The 15,288-nt window shown below is 42.6% G+C and overlaps 1 protein-coding gene across 2 annotated transcripts; it reads right to left on the reverse strand.

The window, feature by feature from the left end:
• Window positions 1-402: 402 nt before the first annotated feature.
• Window positions 403-14,484, reverse strand: ZFP91 (ZFP91 zinc finger protein, atypical E3 ubiquitin ligase). 2 transcript variants are annotated; one of them, XM_082211742.1, is made up of 11 exons: window positions 14,064-14,484; window positions 12,892-12,917; window positions 9,855-10,070; window positions 9,111-9,147; window positions 8,322-8,408; window positions 7,889-8,017; window positions 5,919-5,966; window positions 4,940-5,018; window positions 4,530-4,644; window positions 2,126-2,225; window positions 403-1,682 (listed from the first exon to the last, which is right to left on the reverse strand). In XM_082211742.1, exons 1-11 carry the CDS (start codon window positions 14,456-14,458, stop codon window positions 1,172-1,174), a joined length of 1,743 nt encoding a protein of 580 aa, XP_082067868.1. In that variant the 5' UTR covers window positions 14,459-14,484; the 3' UTR covers window positions 403-1,171. The 2 variants fall into 2 exon arrangements, with proteins under 2 accessions (XP_082067868.1, XP_082067867.1); XM_082211741.1 differs by having other exon boundaries at window positions 5,919-5,969; window positions 14,064-14,473.
• Window positions 14,485-15,288: the final 804 nt, after the last annotated feature.

Below are 15,288 nucleotides of genomic sequence, written 5' to 3' on the forward strand. Positions count from 1 at the left end.
AATCTATTCAGCAGTCTATATATAACACATCCTCAAAAACAGGCTTTTTCTTAATGGCATTATCTTACCAAAACTAGAGAAATGCAAAACTAATAATGCAACCTAAGTGAGCAAAGCGTTAGGAAAGCTGGGGGAGAGATTAATGGCAGGACAAAGCTTTGGAGTGGGTATTACTTCTTCACAAAGAAATCCTCCTCCTCCAAACAACAACACATGCTGAAATCTCCCTGTTCACTAGAAAGGGCACGAAGACCTATTCTGCTACACTAGCACTTCCTTCAAGCAGGGAGATGGACAATTCCTTAACATGGTTTGCTGAAGAGGCTGCTTCCATTTTATACCCCTTAAGAAGAAATGGTTTTGAAAGAAAATCCTCCCTAGACAGCAGCTAGATCTTTAAAAAAAAAATAAAATAAATAAGGAATTTGTTATCACAACTTAAAAACAAGACACGTTCAAAGTGCAAATTTTCTGTTACCAGTCTAGCACCCATTCTTGTTGCCTCTCCTACACAGGGCTTTTGCAGCCAGAGCAACTGTAGAAAAGGATGGCACCCCTTATGAAAAAGTGAGCACCCGAGTGCCAGAATCCCCTTCTCTCTCCTTACTGAGGCAGAAGGAAGGATGAGAGAAAGGGGGAATATATGCTGTTTTACAGCTCATCCTGCTGAAGGGTCCTAAAGTGCCAAGCTATATTCCCAAGCCCTAGGAGAAGTAGGAGCCTGCAAAGGGTCAGAATTTAATAATGCATAGAAAAGGATGACGTGACTGGGAGGTGCAAAGTAGGGTTTTGAAAATGAGATAGTGATCCAGAATACAAACACCTTCAATCTTGCAACATTGGTCAAGAAGCAGGAAGTTTGCTTACTGTGGAAGGGCAGGGAGAGGGATAGGCTCTGGCTGCTTCCCTTCACTGCATTACAAGAATTCCTTGCTTTGTCAGTCTCTGTGTAAAGGCAACATTCCTCTCCAAGAAGGGAACTGCAAAAGAATGTGTAGTGATCCACTCTGGGAGGGAGGAGAGGTGGGGCAGAGGGGGAGCAGGCCCTTTAGTTATTTGACTAGTAATTTAAATGTTTTAGTTTCTCTATACTGAATAAGCTTTTCCCATTTATTTATTTTTTTAAATACAAGTTCAAGTTGTCCCAACACCCATGTGCTCCTTTTCCCTACTAAGGTCCTGTAGAATCAGAATCTTCAATTAGAACTTCAGTGGTCGCTCCAAGGATCTCGGTGTTCATGACCAGCCCTTCCGTACTCTCGCCACTAGCAGTGCCAACAAAGATCTTCCCGTCAGCCATCAGATTGACCCGATCACCCCCACTGCAATATGCCTTGGGCATCCCGTCAGGGTTCAGCAGTAGACATTCTCCAGGAGTGGTGTTTCCAAGGGGATCTGGAAGAAGGGGGAGGCCCTGGCCATCAGTGGGCGGGACAACCGACTCTGGATTGGTACCCAGGATCTCAGTGCTGGTGATGAGGGCGCCTGCATTGGCTGCCAGGGCTTCAGCAATAAGCACCTCTGGGTGACTCTTAGCCTTATGTGCTACAACGCTGTCTTTTTTCTCAAACTTCTTTCCACAGATATTGCATGAAAACTGGTAAAATGTATCTGCATCATGCTTTTTCATGTGCCAGTTCAATGAGGCCTTCTGTCGGCAGGTGAATCCACAGATCTCACATCTAAAGAAAAAAGTGGGGTGGGAAAAGAAATATGAAATAAGGCTGCAAGAATAAAGTATTGTAATTTACAACACAAGGGAAACCTAGCCTCAGTCATTGGCCAAATGAGTTGCTCCGCCTTACTCCTTCCTTGCCCCAGAGGTCCTTAGTAGACCTGTTCCCTGTTAGGCAAGTAGCTGAAAGGTGTCACCAGTGTGAGGGCAGAGAAAGTCTGCCTGAAGAATTATGGCACAATACAGATGTTATTTCTGCTGCTGATACTACAGGAATGTGATTCTTTATACAAATATTTTAGAGCACCTCTGGCCTATCAAGTTGGACAGAAGAATTTGAAATAAGTTAAGAAATAAGAGTGGAATACAGAAGGGTAGCCTAAGAAAGGCACCCAAAGATATAGCTGGTCTAATCCCTCATGACGCAGGATAAAACATGACATTACTTACTGTAATGGCTTCTCGCCTGTGTGGATCATTCGGTGAACTGCCAGATTGTGAGAACTCTTGAAAGCACGGGCACAGTATTCACAAATATAATCCCTTTGATCTGGAAAGCAGCACACAGTATTCAATAATCAAGTCTTGTTCCTAATCAGATTCCTATTTGTACATCTGGAAAATACCTTAATGCTCCAATCATAATACTCATGTTTTAAAATGTTTTCCTTGTAAGAGTGCGGGGGACTGTTTAAAAGCAGCAGGGATATATTTCTCAGCTGAAAATACATTTGTATATCACTACCAAGCCATTCCTAGATGTTACTTTCATGCATTCCTACTTTTTCTTTTCCAAAAAGATTCCAATGAAGAGGGAAGGTATGGAAAACCTCCACACTAGACTTGCAAGGTACACAGGGAGGAATTCAGTGTCACACTCTTCTAGTTGCTCCATCAGTGCAAGCATTTCTGTTTGCCCAATGGACCAATCCCCGCCCCGCCCCCATGCTGTTCTGGGAGCTCTTCTGAACCCTGTGTATTTAAGGGAGGAGTGGGAGGTGAAGCCCCACTGAACTAGTGGGAACCTTTGTGCTGGCTACTGTGCTGGATTAGTTGAATCCAGGCCAGACTATTTTTTTTCCTGGGCCAATCACAGGTAAATAGTATTTCTCTTTGAAGACTATTAAAGTTACACATTACCCAATTTAAGGTGCCTGTACGCCACAACTTCCATACAAATATATACAAGTGAATAAATGTGCATACTTGCACAAAGCCCTTTCGTAACTTCACCCATAACAGACACTGTCCTTGGAAGAAATAGTCTGGGTTAGATCAAAACACATGCAAGAACAAACAAGAGCCATAGGGAAGTAGCCAGAAATAGGAGATAGGGCCAGATTTCTCTATAAGGACATAAAACAGCTTGATAGATACAATGTAAAATACTTAATTTGCATTTGAGTAACAGTTGCTTGTCATTTCTTTTTTATATATAAATAACTAGTATTTCACTTGTTTCCCCGTCTTCCTCACATCAGTTGGGGAACCTCCAGACCATGCTAAATCAGGCCCAATGAGGCCAGCCAATGTGGCCATCACAGCTCTTTGTGGCCAGCCATGGTCATCTATCATTCACCTAGCAAAGTTGGCAAATTTAAACAATGCAGAATACAAGCCCCACTGCTAAGGGAAAACAGGAAGCATGCAGCTTAGATTGTTCTCTCGATTGTTCCTTTGCAGCAGGGCTTCCATTTGCCACTGTTCAAACTGACTGCTGAATGCAAGCACCACTGCTCTCTGGTGGGTTCAGATCCTTCTGATCTTTTCAAAAGTGGTTCCCCACTCCTGCCCTACAGATCAGGCTCAGTGTGAGGAGAATACAACAAGAGAACCCAACTAACTTTAGGAGGTTGGACCTAGTATTTTGCCTACTGCTTTCTTCTGTACTAGTCATCGTCAACATTTTGAGTATATATGCATAGCAGATGGTCTACTTTCTTATCTGAATACTGACATTTCAGTTTACTTTTTGGGAATGTCAGAATATATGTATCCAGACAAAATTTCTTCAGGATTGTTCAGATCTAAACACTGACACACTTGAAAAGTTTCAGGCACCAAAAATTAAATGGAGAGGGGGAGAAGTGTGCTCGTTGGAGAAAAGGTGGGCTATTAGTGTAATAATAAGTAAATAGTAAAAGCTTAATATTAACCTTTGCCAGAAGTGTGTTAAGAATAATTGCAGCTCCTTTCATATGGAAAAAGATGTCAACATCCACTATATGGAACTGATGAACAAGCCACCAGGATTAGGTATACAGATTAACCTCCTCCCCTCCCTATCAAGTTCATATTTTTGGGTTGGTTTGATGCTGGTTTGTGATAAAAACTTTGTGATCTAGCATAACCTGCAGGTGATTATTTTCAAAGCTAGTTTAAGCTGTGACCAAAAACCTAATGGGCATTTTAAGGCCCAAATACACAAAGAGAACTCCTCCACCTTTGCACTGAACGTTTTATTTCTGCATTTTATTAAACACTGAAATTGCTACAATTTCTATTTGTTGTGCACATCACACCTGGATTGAGGTTTCACACACCTAAAAAGAAAAACTATTCATTTTCCTCCAGCAACAGCTGGTGGAGCTGTGTTGCTTACCTAGCTTCCCAAAGCAGAGGTTGCCACCAGGAACTGAGAGGCGGCATGGAGTGGGCAGTGTTGGGAGGAGCAGACTGGCTCTGTCACTGTGCCTGCACTGCACTGCTCTCCCCGCCCCCGCCCCCATTAGCGGCAACAACCTTCACATTGGGAATCCAAGTAAACAACACCACACCACCCTGCTGGCCGCTACTGCTTTCGTCCTATATTCTTTAGCAAAGTGTGGCAATTTTGTCTTATAGCCTATATTACCTGTATGGTGTTTGGCATGCCGCAAAAGTTGCTTCTGGAGCCGAAATAGTCTCCCACAAGACGGATGAGGACATACATATTTTTTTTTCAGCAGATGCTGATATTTGATGTGATGCTGAAAACAAGCAAAACTTAGAAGGTTCACAAATATTAAAAATAGTAACAGAAGAAAGGTTCACTGGTAAAGTCAAGCTCAGCATTTGTGACACTTTAGTACATGCATATAAAGGGCAATAATGCAACATTTATTTTCTTTATTAAGTTTACATCCTGCCTTTCCTCCTAAAGGATTTTCTACCAACTCATGGTAGTATGAGGGCTAAGGAAAACAGCACAGATTACACAGGCCTTGGAAATATTTATAACTAAAAATAAATAGATGCAAACATATAGTTATAAATTATTCTCACCTGCAGATAGCGAGGATGTGCAAGAACTGTGCCACATCCTTCCATCTCACAACGTACGTATTGTATTGGGGGCTTTTTCCTAAGGAAAAAACAGGAGCGAAGATGGGGACAGAATGACATGGAGTACTATTACAAATGTAGACAATATACTTTTCTAATGAACACAGAGAGGTGGACTGCAAGGGGTGAGCAGTAAAAGAAGCCACATTAGCCTTTGGCCATGGAAAATTCTTTGGAAAACCTCAATAAAAATGTTACTTTAAAAAAAATGATTTTTCTAGAGTAATTGTGGTTTCTGAAATCCTTTGCAGAAAAACATCTGCACTGTTGTGTTCAACACAACTTCTGCACCCCCTTCCTTTAGGGCGTGACTCTTAGAGGGACAATTTATCACTGAAGTAGTCAGCCATCCCCAGAAGCAACTCTTTGGATCACAATGTATTTGGAAGTTAGAAATGTATACAAGCTGCGTCATTATCCTCTTAGCAGGATGGTTTGCAGTTGGGACTACACAGCTTCGTTTAGCTTTTCTTGCTTTTGTTTAACCATGAATATTATAAATGGTTCCATTAGAGTTACATAATAAACATTTCAAAACAACTCACTTTACAAAGTATGCAAGAACTGAGCAGGCAAATGAAATACAGTATAGAAAAAGCAGCACAGAATGGACCTGAATCAAGGATAAAAATTTAATCACTCCTGTAAACATACTGTATCAAATGGGATTAGGTTATTCAAAAAGAGACTAGTGCAAGCAAGCCTTTAAATAAGCCCACAGAAGGTACTAGTTTGTTCCCATGCAGACTGTAGAGAAGGGAAACCTGCTATGATACATAGAAGAGTCTTTCATTTTTTATATGCAAAACTAAATGCATGGGGAGGATCTGCCTCAGCAGAACTTTAGAGAACCAATATCCAGTTAGTCAAGTTTATATTGTATCACTATATTAAGATAGAAAAAGTAAAAGAAGCTCACCTCCTTTTGGGAAGTCGTGGACTCTTGTCATCTTTTCTCCTCCTTCCTCTTCTAGAACAAGACCACATGGACAAAAGCGAAAACAAAGAGAAAAAGAAAGCACATTTACTGATGTACATGCAAAGGGAACTATTCTTCAGATGGCAAGTTGATTAATGACAAAAATCTACCACTAAAATAAAACAAGTACAGAACAGAACAAGTAGCTTATTCACAATAAAATGTAACTTATTTACATATATTTCTGTTATCCGGCTGGCACAGAATTCATTCTAACACAACCAACCCCCAAGCAAGCAGATGTAAGGTAAAGGTAAAGAACCCCTGGACAGTTAAGTCCAGTCAAAGGCGACTGAGGTGGGGCACTCATCTTGCTTTTCAGGCCAAGGGAGCCGGTGTTCACCCACAGCTTTCTGGGGTCATGTGGCCAGCATAACTAAACCGCTACTGGTGCACGGAGGGCTGTGATGAGTGCCAGAGCACAAACGCCTTTTACCTTCCTACAGCAGCAGTACCTATTTATCTTTTTGCAGTGCTATGCTTTCAAACTGCTAGGTTTGCAGAAGCTGGGACAGAGCAACGGGAGCTCACCCCACAATGCAGATTCGAACTGCCAACCTTCCAATGGGCAGGCCCAAGAGGCTCAGTGGTTTAGACCACAGTGTCACCTGCGTCCCAATGTACAACTTTCAGAAGATATAAATTCTAGTATTGCAACATGTTTTTTCTAATAGGAACTTCTTTTCATTAAGGGATCTCTCCAGACACCTAAAATTTTCACTTGGCTTCCTAATCAAACCAATTCCTTGAGGTCTTATCAACTCCTCCCTTCTAGTCTTGAGGTATATGTGTGCAGGCAAAGTAAAGTAAAATCTTTGCAATGGGGTTTTGTGAAAAGTACACTGCTGCCTTCTACTTCAAAAGCAGATGGAAGAGATATAATCCCTCCCTCCTTCTCCTCTGTGAAGAAGAGGTAGTCCCTCTCTCACAAGATTATTGTTATTTATTAAACTTAGTAGTTTTTTATTTACTTACAAAAACTCAGTTACTTATAACAACAAATACAGATAGGCTTTTACAGAAAATGCAAGCAATATCCTTGCCACTGTTACTGTTTCTTTGAACACTCCCGTGGGAAGGGTGAGAAATCCCTGATCATTACCTCTACAAAGGTTCTCGAAGAGAAGAGTGAGGTGTCTTTCCCTTCCCACTAAGCCCTAGCATGCAGTCCTCAATTTGGCCAAGAGCATCTATTTAGGAGGGAAACAATTAGCCAACTCCAGGACCATCATTTGCCCCTACCCTCAGTACCACCAATACAGCATGGATGTTAGAAGAGCACAATGCTTTCATACACCTTAAAATTCTGAAATTTAATTTGTGTACACAACACAACTGCAGGATCTAGTACTCCTTCCCCTCAAAAAGAGAAATGCTGCAAGTTTCTACATCTTATCTAGTAAACAAAGACCCCAAACCATGAGCGCAGGTAATCTCCTATAAATGATCAGATGCCACAGGTTCTTCAAAAACAAATGAATCTAATGTGCTTGTACAATGAAACACTCCCCATCCTAAATCTGTTCTGGATTTCCTCCTCAACCCTCCAGAGAATATTTGGGGTGAGGGTGCAGGAAGAAGAAGAAGAGAGAGAAGTGAAGTTCCATTGGGTGAATGAAAGTTGTTCTGCTTATGCAATGACTTTGTTAGATTCAACTCAATAACTTATTTGTGCTCAGTGTAATGCCATGCAAAGTCAGCAGATAACTTCGATGTTGGTAGACTAGCAGAAAGTAATGAACCAGACATTCTTCTTGGCCTTAAAAAATCTACACAACCACTCAACTGTAGACTTCATAGCATGGGTGATATAGAAATAAATATTCCAGATCCAGTACAAAGCACATACGTGGCCTTTAATTTTGATCACATTACATGGCTTGTACACAAAGCCACAGAATTTTACTCACTTCCTAGGTGGTTCCTCATCTTCTCGGAACTCACTTTCTTCTTTGACTTCCACCTCCACTTTAATCTCTTTCTGTTTCTCTTTTTCTTCTTTTCCCTTCCCTGTTTTTTTCTTCTGCTTTGGAGCTTCCCTGCAGAAACAGACATCACATATTCTCTACTTCAGGAAACCTTTCATCTGCAGTTTGGCAACAACCTGAATCTTTTAGACAATTCTTCAACATGGATTTTGAGGCACTTCCAAGTTTTCATGTTTGCTAGCCCTGTAATTAGTAAACATGCCTTGGTCTCTGCCAATTTTTAAAGAGTCCAGTTGCTCACAAAAGTGGAAACTTAATATTTAAGTGTGTGTTTCTAACTATGGGTCTGAACTGGCAGCTATTCCATTAGCACATCAGACATAAAATTCCTTTTTGCTTGGAAAATGGAACACACCTGTCTAAATGTGGTTTATAGGTTTCATCTCTGGGATCATCTTTGAAAGGAACCTCTTCTTCACTGATAAGCATTTCTTCTTCATCACTGTTGATGCAGTGAAGAGGAGAAAAGAAAGTGAAAGGATGAACAGAATTTTTATATCAACATATTCCTGAACACAGAAGAGAACAGTATAAACTTCACACACTTTTTCTGGGCCTTACAATATTATGCACAGAGTACACAGTAGACAAAAGGCACTTTTTCTGGAACATGCAAAAGAGACAGCAAGCTATCTGTTCACTTGCTAGGAGCCTGCATCAGCAATAGTTCAAATAATCCAATAACAGGAATCATATTGCAGGATAGTGGGAATGCAAGTAGAATTAACATTATCTAAATCATTCTCTCTCTTTGTAACAATCTCTTTAGATATATCTTCTATTTTCCTATCAATTTCAATGGTTAAAAACTTAGCCCTCATCAGTTCTAAAACTGGCTGAGCATTTATTTATATGGTAGACAGTTAATCCCCAGTGCTTCAAACCTCCAACCCTGGCTACTGGCAATATTTCTATCGGGTAACATATTAGGGCCACAGATTAGCTTTCCCTAACTTTAGGTCATCATCTAAGCAAGTCAGCCTCTGAATTAATTCAAGACACCAGACATCTGTTATATTTGTATAATCCAAGCATCTTTGAGCGATATTTTAGCCTGACAGCACCCTGTTTGAATCAGTTTCTTATGCACAAACCAATATTCTAAATACACTAATTATGGAAGAACACGGCAATCAAAACTTACCTGATTCCAGCTGGAGATGAATGCTCTTCTGTGACCTCTAAAAGTTAGAAACAAAAGCATATTTTTATATTTTAAGTACTTAATTCTTTCCAGAGGTCCGTTCTTAACCTGAAACTGTTCTTAACCTGAAGCACCACTTTAGCTAATGGGGCCTCCTGCTGCCGCCACACCGCCGGAGCCAGATTTCTGTTCTTATCCTGAAGCAAAGTTCTTAACTTGAAGCACTATTTCTGGGTTAGTGGAGTCTGTAACCTGAAGCGTATGTAACCTGAGGTACCACTGTATATATCACTGTAGTGCTGCATCAAAATGATGCAACATGTCAAATATCCGTATGATGTAACGTATGGAGATACTGTTTCCAATTTTGCACAAAAAGGACAGTACATAATATGTAAGAAAATTACAACCCAAGCCACGCAGGCATCAATAGTAATGAAATGTGTTGTGTGAAATGCTTATAGCTTGCATTTTAACAATTAAGCTATATTTGCACCTGGTCTGTGTTGCGCGTGACTACATGGGCAAAAACTATTTTTAGTAACTGTCAACTTTAAGGCACAATACTAATTTGTGGCTTTCAAATCCTATAAATTTTATGCTTTACAATAAGGTTGGGGAACTTCAAATGCAGTCTTCCAAGCCTCTCCATCTGGTGCTTAGGACTCTCTTCACATCATACCCTAGGCCACACTCCTTACTGGTCCTGCTTTGCATTTTTCAAGGACTGAAAGCAGCACATACCGAATTCTAACTGGTCTGTGTTTGGTTCTGATTTGCAGATGAGCTGCAAAGACCCAGTCTTGGATCTAGAGCTCCGTGAATTATCTGTATCACACTGACGAACAGCAGCTGCTGCCCTGTTGCTACGCCAGCCCCGACTGGGCCTGGCTATACCGACCGGGGTTCCAGCAGCAAGAATATTTGAGACTTCTTCCTCTTCTGTCTCTTCTTTGGGATCTGTGATATAAATATCAGATGGTGATTATTATTTATTAGTTACTTTACTCATGGAAATGATGCAAAGGGACTTACAGACACAACAGAAATAATATAACCAATTACAATAAACATGATCAATAAAAACCTTTTAAACCCCCAAATTTTACAAATAAAAGATACAAGCAGCGACCATTTTGCGTGTGTCCAACTGATGTATGACCACCGACAATCACACCACTTTTGGCCCTGGAATAAGCAGGGAGGGCTGACGCCCAACCGCTGACACATGCAATAACCTGATATGCAACTGCCGCACAAATGAGGAGTTGCCTGTATTACAGATCTTGCCTCACTTATTTTAAATATAGATGTATTTTAAAGGCTTCCAAGGGCAAAAAGCCCAGGTAAAAAGGGAAGTTTTTCCCCTGTGCCTAAAAATATAGATGGCACCAGGCAAGACTCTTGGGTGAGAGCAGGCATAGGCAAACCTGGCCCTCCAGCTGTTTTGGGACTACAACTCCCACCATCCCTAGCTAACAGGACCAGTGGTCAGGGATGATGGGAGCTGTAGTCCCAAAACATCTGGAGGGCCGAGTTTGCCTATGCCTGGGTGAGAGCATTCCACAAGCAGGAAATCACAAAGTGAAAAGGCCTGCTCTCCTGTTACAATCCTACAGACTTCCCAGGGCCCACAGAGAAGGGCCTCAAATGATGTACTCAGAGACCAGGTCAGTTTATCTGAATCAAGAATAAAAACAACAACACCACCTTTGCTTTTAGAATCATATAGCTGGAATGGAACAAAAAGCAATGCATTCTCCAGACCACAAAGAATCACAAGCTGGGAGGTGCAGCGCTAGAGAAGGGCACTCTTAGAGTAAATAGCTCAAGAGAAGTTGCAGAACATTTATGTAAACTTTGTTTATAAATATTGCTTTTGCTGTGATACTACCCACCCTGTGAAATGGTCTCCCTTCAATATTTAGTCAGCACCAATAGTAAATATGAACCTGTTCACCTGGGCCTTTGATATGTTAGACCAGTTTTACTTTCTCTTAGATATAGATATAATTTTTATACTCTAAAGGTGGTCAATGTGCTTGATTTTTAATGGACTGACCTACGTTGTACACTACTTTGGCAACTTCTAGTTTCAAAGAGGAATATAAACTGTAATAAGTAAATAGGCAATGCTCTTTATAATAGGCTGCTCTGTGCAATCACTTTTACACAAAACAAATAACCTCTTCTTATACATTCTTTCTTTCAATGATTGCTTTAGATACTGTTCATTGCACCTATTCCGGATCAAATGCATTTCTTAAAAATAGTTGACCAAAAATGGACACATTTTTCCAAGATAACTATCAACACTTGTCTGAAGCTACCAATAACTCTATACACCGTCTAAAAATGTTTGCTCTAACAATCCCAATACTTCTTACCTTCCACAACCTAACCTATGAATCTGTGTGAACAATTAGAGAATAAATCAATAAATGCTGACATGCAGGACACTTGCTGTGCGATTATCTAATGTAAGGCAATTTAAATCTGACTATAGGAAAGCTCCAGCGCGGTAAGGAGAAAGACACCTGCACACAAAGCTCTCCAATAGGAAACAATTTTTCTTACCCTGCAATATTTTGCTCTCTGGGTAAACTCTTAATTTTTTACATTTAAAGAAGGAGAAAAATAAGATCGGGCTTTTAAGAAGAAACAAGACTGCTAATTCAGTGGACAGGGATTTCTCACTGGTACAAACAGCAGCAAATGAGTCTTTACAAAGGACCCAAAACCTTCTGAAAGAAAAAACTACTACAGAGTAGTTGAGTCTTTGACAGAGGGACCTCAAAAAGTTGAAATAGAGTTTATATGTCTATGTCTAATGACATTTATTTGGCAGAAACAGCTCCTTCAAGGTCCAAGAAAAGGCTGATCAACCCCTCTCACCCCTCATAATCTTAGCTAGCAGAAAAGAGAAAATAGGACCTGTAACTCATATTAGAAGACACAGGATGCGGTTACCATACCCTGCTTCAGACATGCCAGTTTCAAATAATTAAATAATGTACTATTTGATTATTAATGAAATGTAGCTATCCTGGAAGTAGGTCTCCCACATTTTAATTAATTATATTAACAGGAAACCCAAGAGGAAATATATACTAAAGATATCTAAATAGAGACGTTTCCTTTAAACATGTCAGCTACAGATAGAAAGACAGTAAAACTGTTGGATGGCAAAAATTAAAAAGGGTTTTGAAGTAATTAAAGGTGTAAAGCAGGCAAATGAATGATCGGTATCAGTTTTAACTGAAGGTGCATCAGACATAGCCACACCTGATCCACCATCCATTGACAAGATATATGACCAATGTATATACGTACATATGACCAATAAAAGAAGCGATCACATTAAAATTTAAGTTATAATTGCAAAAAAGTGACAAGACAGCACATCCAGATGGGACTCTTCTAGCCTGTGAATTTGACAGTACTGTAGTTTAGGACAGACTGAAGTAGTGCAGACAATGTGAAATCAACTCATGGAATTCATTTACATGAGATGTTTTGATAACCATTAGAATTAAGATCATTTTTAAAAAGGTTTAGTCAAGTTCAGAAAAGAATCTATCAACCAACTGTTATTACCCATAATAGCTAAAAATAAAACAATGGACCGAAGCAATACATTCTACAGTTGGTAACAAACAATTTCTACTATTCATGTGAACCTCTCAAGGATATCCAGATGTTTACAAGTTGGGAATGGACTGCCAGGCTAAATACAATTGAGGAGAGTAATTGTATTATATGTGATACATTCAAATCTTACCTTTCACCACAGTTTTATCCAGGCATCTGAAACGAAATGAAATACATGGTGAATTTCTGCTGAAACCACTAACACAACAGCATGAAAAGTAAGATTTATTCTAAGCATTACATCTGCTTCAACAAAATATATGTTCCTTCTCAGGAAGTTTCATCATTAAGGATGATTGTAGGGGTTAAAGCATTGCACTAGGAACTAGGAAATACATGTTCAAAATTCCACTCAAACACTATCTTTTAGTCTAGCCAACTTCATAGGACTGTTGTGAGGAGAAGGTTGGGAGAGAAAGCATCACATACATTGCTTTGAGCTCCTTAGAGAGGAGATAACCTTTTGTAACTAAGGAAAAGGTACATAGCTGTGCTCACAAGTGCTAATACTATATGTTTAGGAAAAATTCCAGGAAATTATTATTTTTTGCCACAAATGTTGAGAAATGTCCTAAATGTCAGTCTTGGTTTTCCAGTTCTCTCACACAACCACTTCATTCAAGTGCTAAGCTATTTGATTTATTTTATTACAGTTCTTCATTATTTTCAGGGCCAAGTCCTCAGAAAGCAACATATACTTTCTCCCAACACTTTTCCCCACCAAAAAAAGAGGGAGGGGGAAACTGGACAATGCTTATAAAAGTACTGAGCGCAAGCCAGCTTTCTTCAGCAAGGACTACACAACGCCACCCCACTTCAGGGCCCCCACCCCTGGAAGCATTTATTACCACTAACTAGCCACTTCTCCTATGAAGTTAAGCTGACCCTGTATAGAAACTGGCCCTACAACAGTCAGGGGCGTGTGTCTTAATCCCCAATTAGTAATGTAACCGTCCCTAATTAACATGAACACGCACAGATGATGTGTGCTTCCCAGTGCAGACTTGCACTGCCTGAAATAATTCTGGGGATATTTACCTAGAAGAAAGCCGACTTGAACTCTGTGGGGCTGACTTCAGAGTAAACATGCTCAGGATTACACAGCGCATGAAGCATTCTCGCATGGGGTCGTTGCCATAAGGCAAAGAGGCGCTCAAAGTGAGGCAACGCGGCCAAGTTCCTGAATGTACGTTTTCTCAATGCCATTAGCGGCAAAGTGGGGATGCGACAGGGAAGCGCGCGGGGGGGGGGGGAGAGAAGCAACCCCTTTCTCTTTCACCAGCGAGCAGTACCAATACTCACGCGGCGCGCGGGCTCTCCTTCCTGCCGGCAGCGCCAGGCGGAGCGGCGGTTGGTTGCGGCTCAGCCTCGGAGCCGGGCACCGACGGCGTCTCGGGCCCCTGGTTCTGCCGGGCGCCAGGGCTACTGCGGCGCCGGCGGGGATATTCGGCCTTCCTTCGGCGTGAGGCGGCAGCGGCGGCGGCAGCAGCAGCGGCGGCGGCCGCCCGTCCCCGGTCTCGGCCTCCTCGGAGCACCCGACTGCCGCCGGACTCCTCCCCCTGTCCAGCAGCGGCTGCGGGAGTGGGCGGGGGACGCCGGCGGCCGCTGGGAGGCGGAGCGCTCGCCTCTTCGCTCTCTCGTGGCTCCTGCTGCGGCTCTTCCTCCTGGGTCTCCGCCTGCTCGGGCGCCCCCGGCATCAGAGCAGCTGGCGGCGGCGGCTCAAAGGGCGGCCCAAGCGGCGGCGGCGGCGGCTGCCCCTCCTGCTCGTGACAGCAGCGCCAAGCGCTCCCCCCGCCTCTGTACAGAGGGCCCCCGCCCTCCCGCGCCGAGCGAGGCCAATCAAGAGCGAGTTCGGAGTTCAGGCCGGACGCAAGGTCTCCCCCCTCGCTCTGCGCCAGCCAGTCAGAAGGGAAGGTGCCGGACACACCCCACCCACCGCTCTTCCGACTCCACCAATCGGCGTCGCCAAGGCCGGCTGGCTCAGGACGCTCCAATCAACGGGCGAGCTTCGTCGGGGGCGCGCGCGCGCTGTCGGAATCCTGACCGTGGCGCGCGCGTCGTAGAGCGGAGCCGTTTAACAGTTATCTCTCGCGCGCCAAATGTCCTTCGTTACCCTGAGGAAGGGGCATCGTTGCGGAGGCTTCGCGCTCTCTCTCTCTCTCTCGTGCTGCCGCTCTCTCAGTGCCGCGCAGTGACGCTGTTCCCGCGAAGCCCTCAGTCCTGCCGTTGTCGCCCCCTCCCCCCCCCGTCCGCTCCGCAGTTTGGGCCGCTCTGGTATCCCACAGCCTCTTGTTTTGACGAACGAAACGAAAAGAGATTCGGTACCTTCCGAAAACCTGTTTCCCTGAGCTTCACGCCGTCCGCGTTTCTCGGAGCTTCACGTTCGGGAAGGATTTAAAAGGGGGGAAAAAACATTGTAGCTTCTCCTTTAAGAAAAAAAAGCACCGTCGTGTGGCGGGTGAAAGTCGGTGACAAAATGGCGTCCAATGAGGAGAGGCGGGACTTGCGGAGGACGCGCGCATTTCCG

The sequence above is a fragment of the Podarcis vaucheri genome (genome assembly GCF_965113315.1).
Source record: "Podarcis vaucheri genome assembly, chromosome: 1".
Classification (NCBI taxonomy): domain Eukaryota; kingdom Metazoa; phylum Chordata; class Lepidosauria; order Squamata; family Lacertidae; genus Podarcis; species Podarcis vaucheri.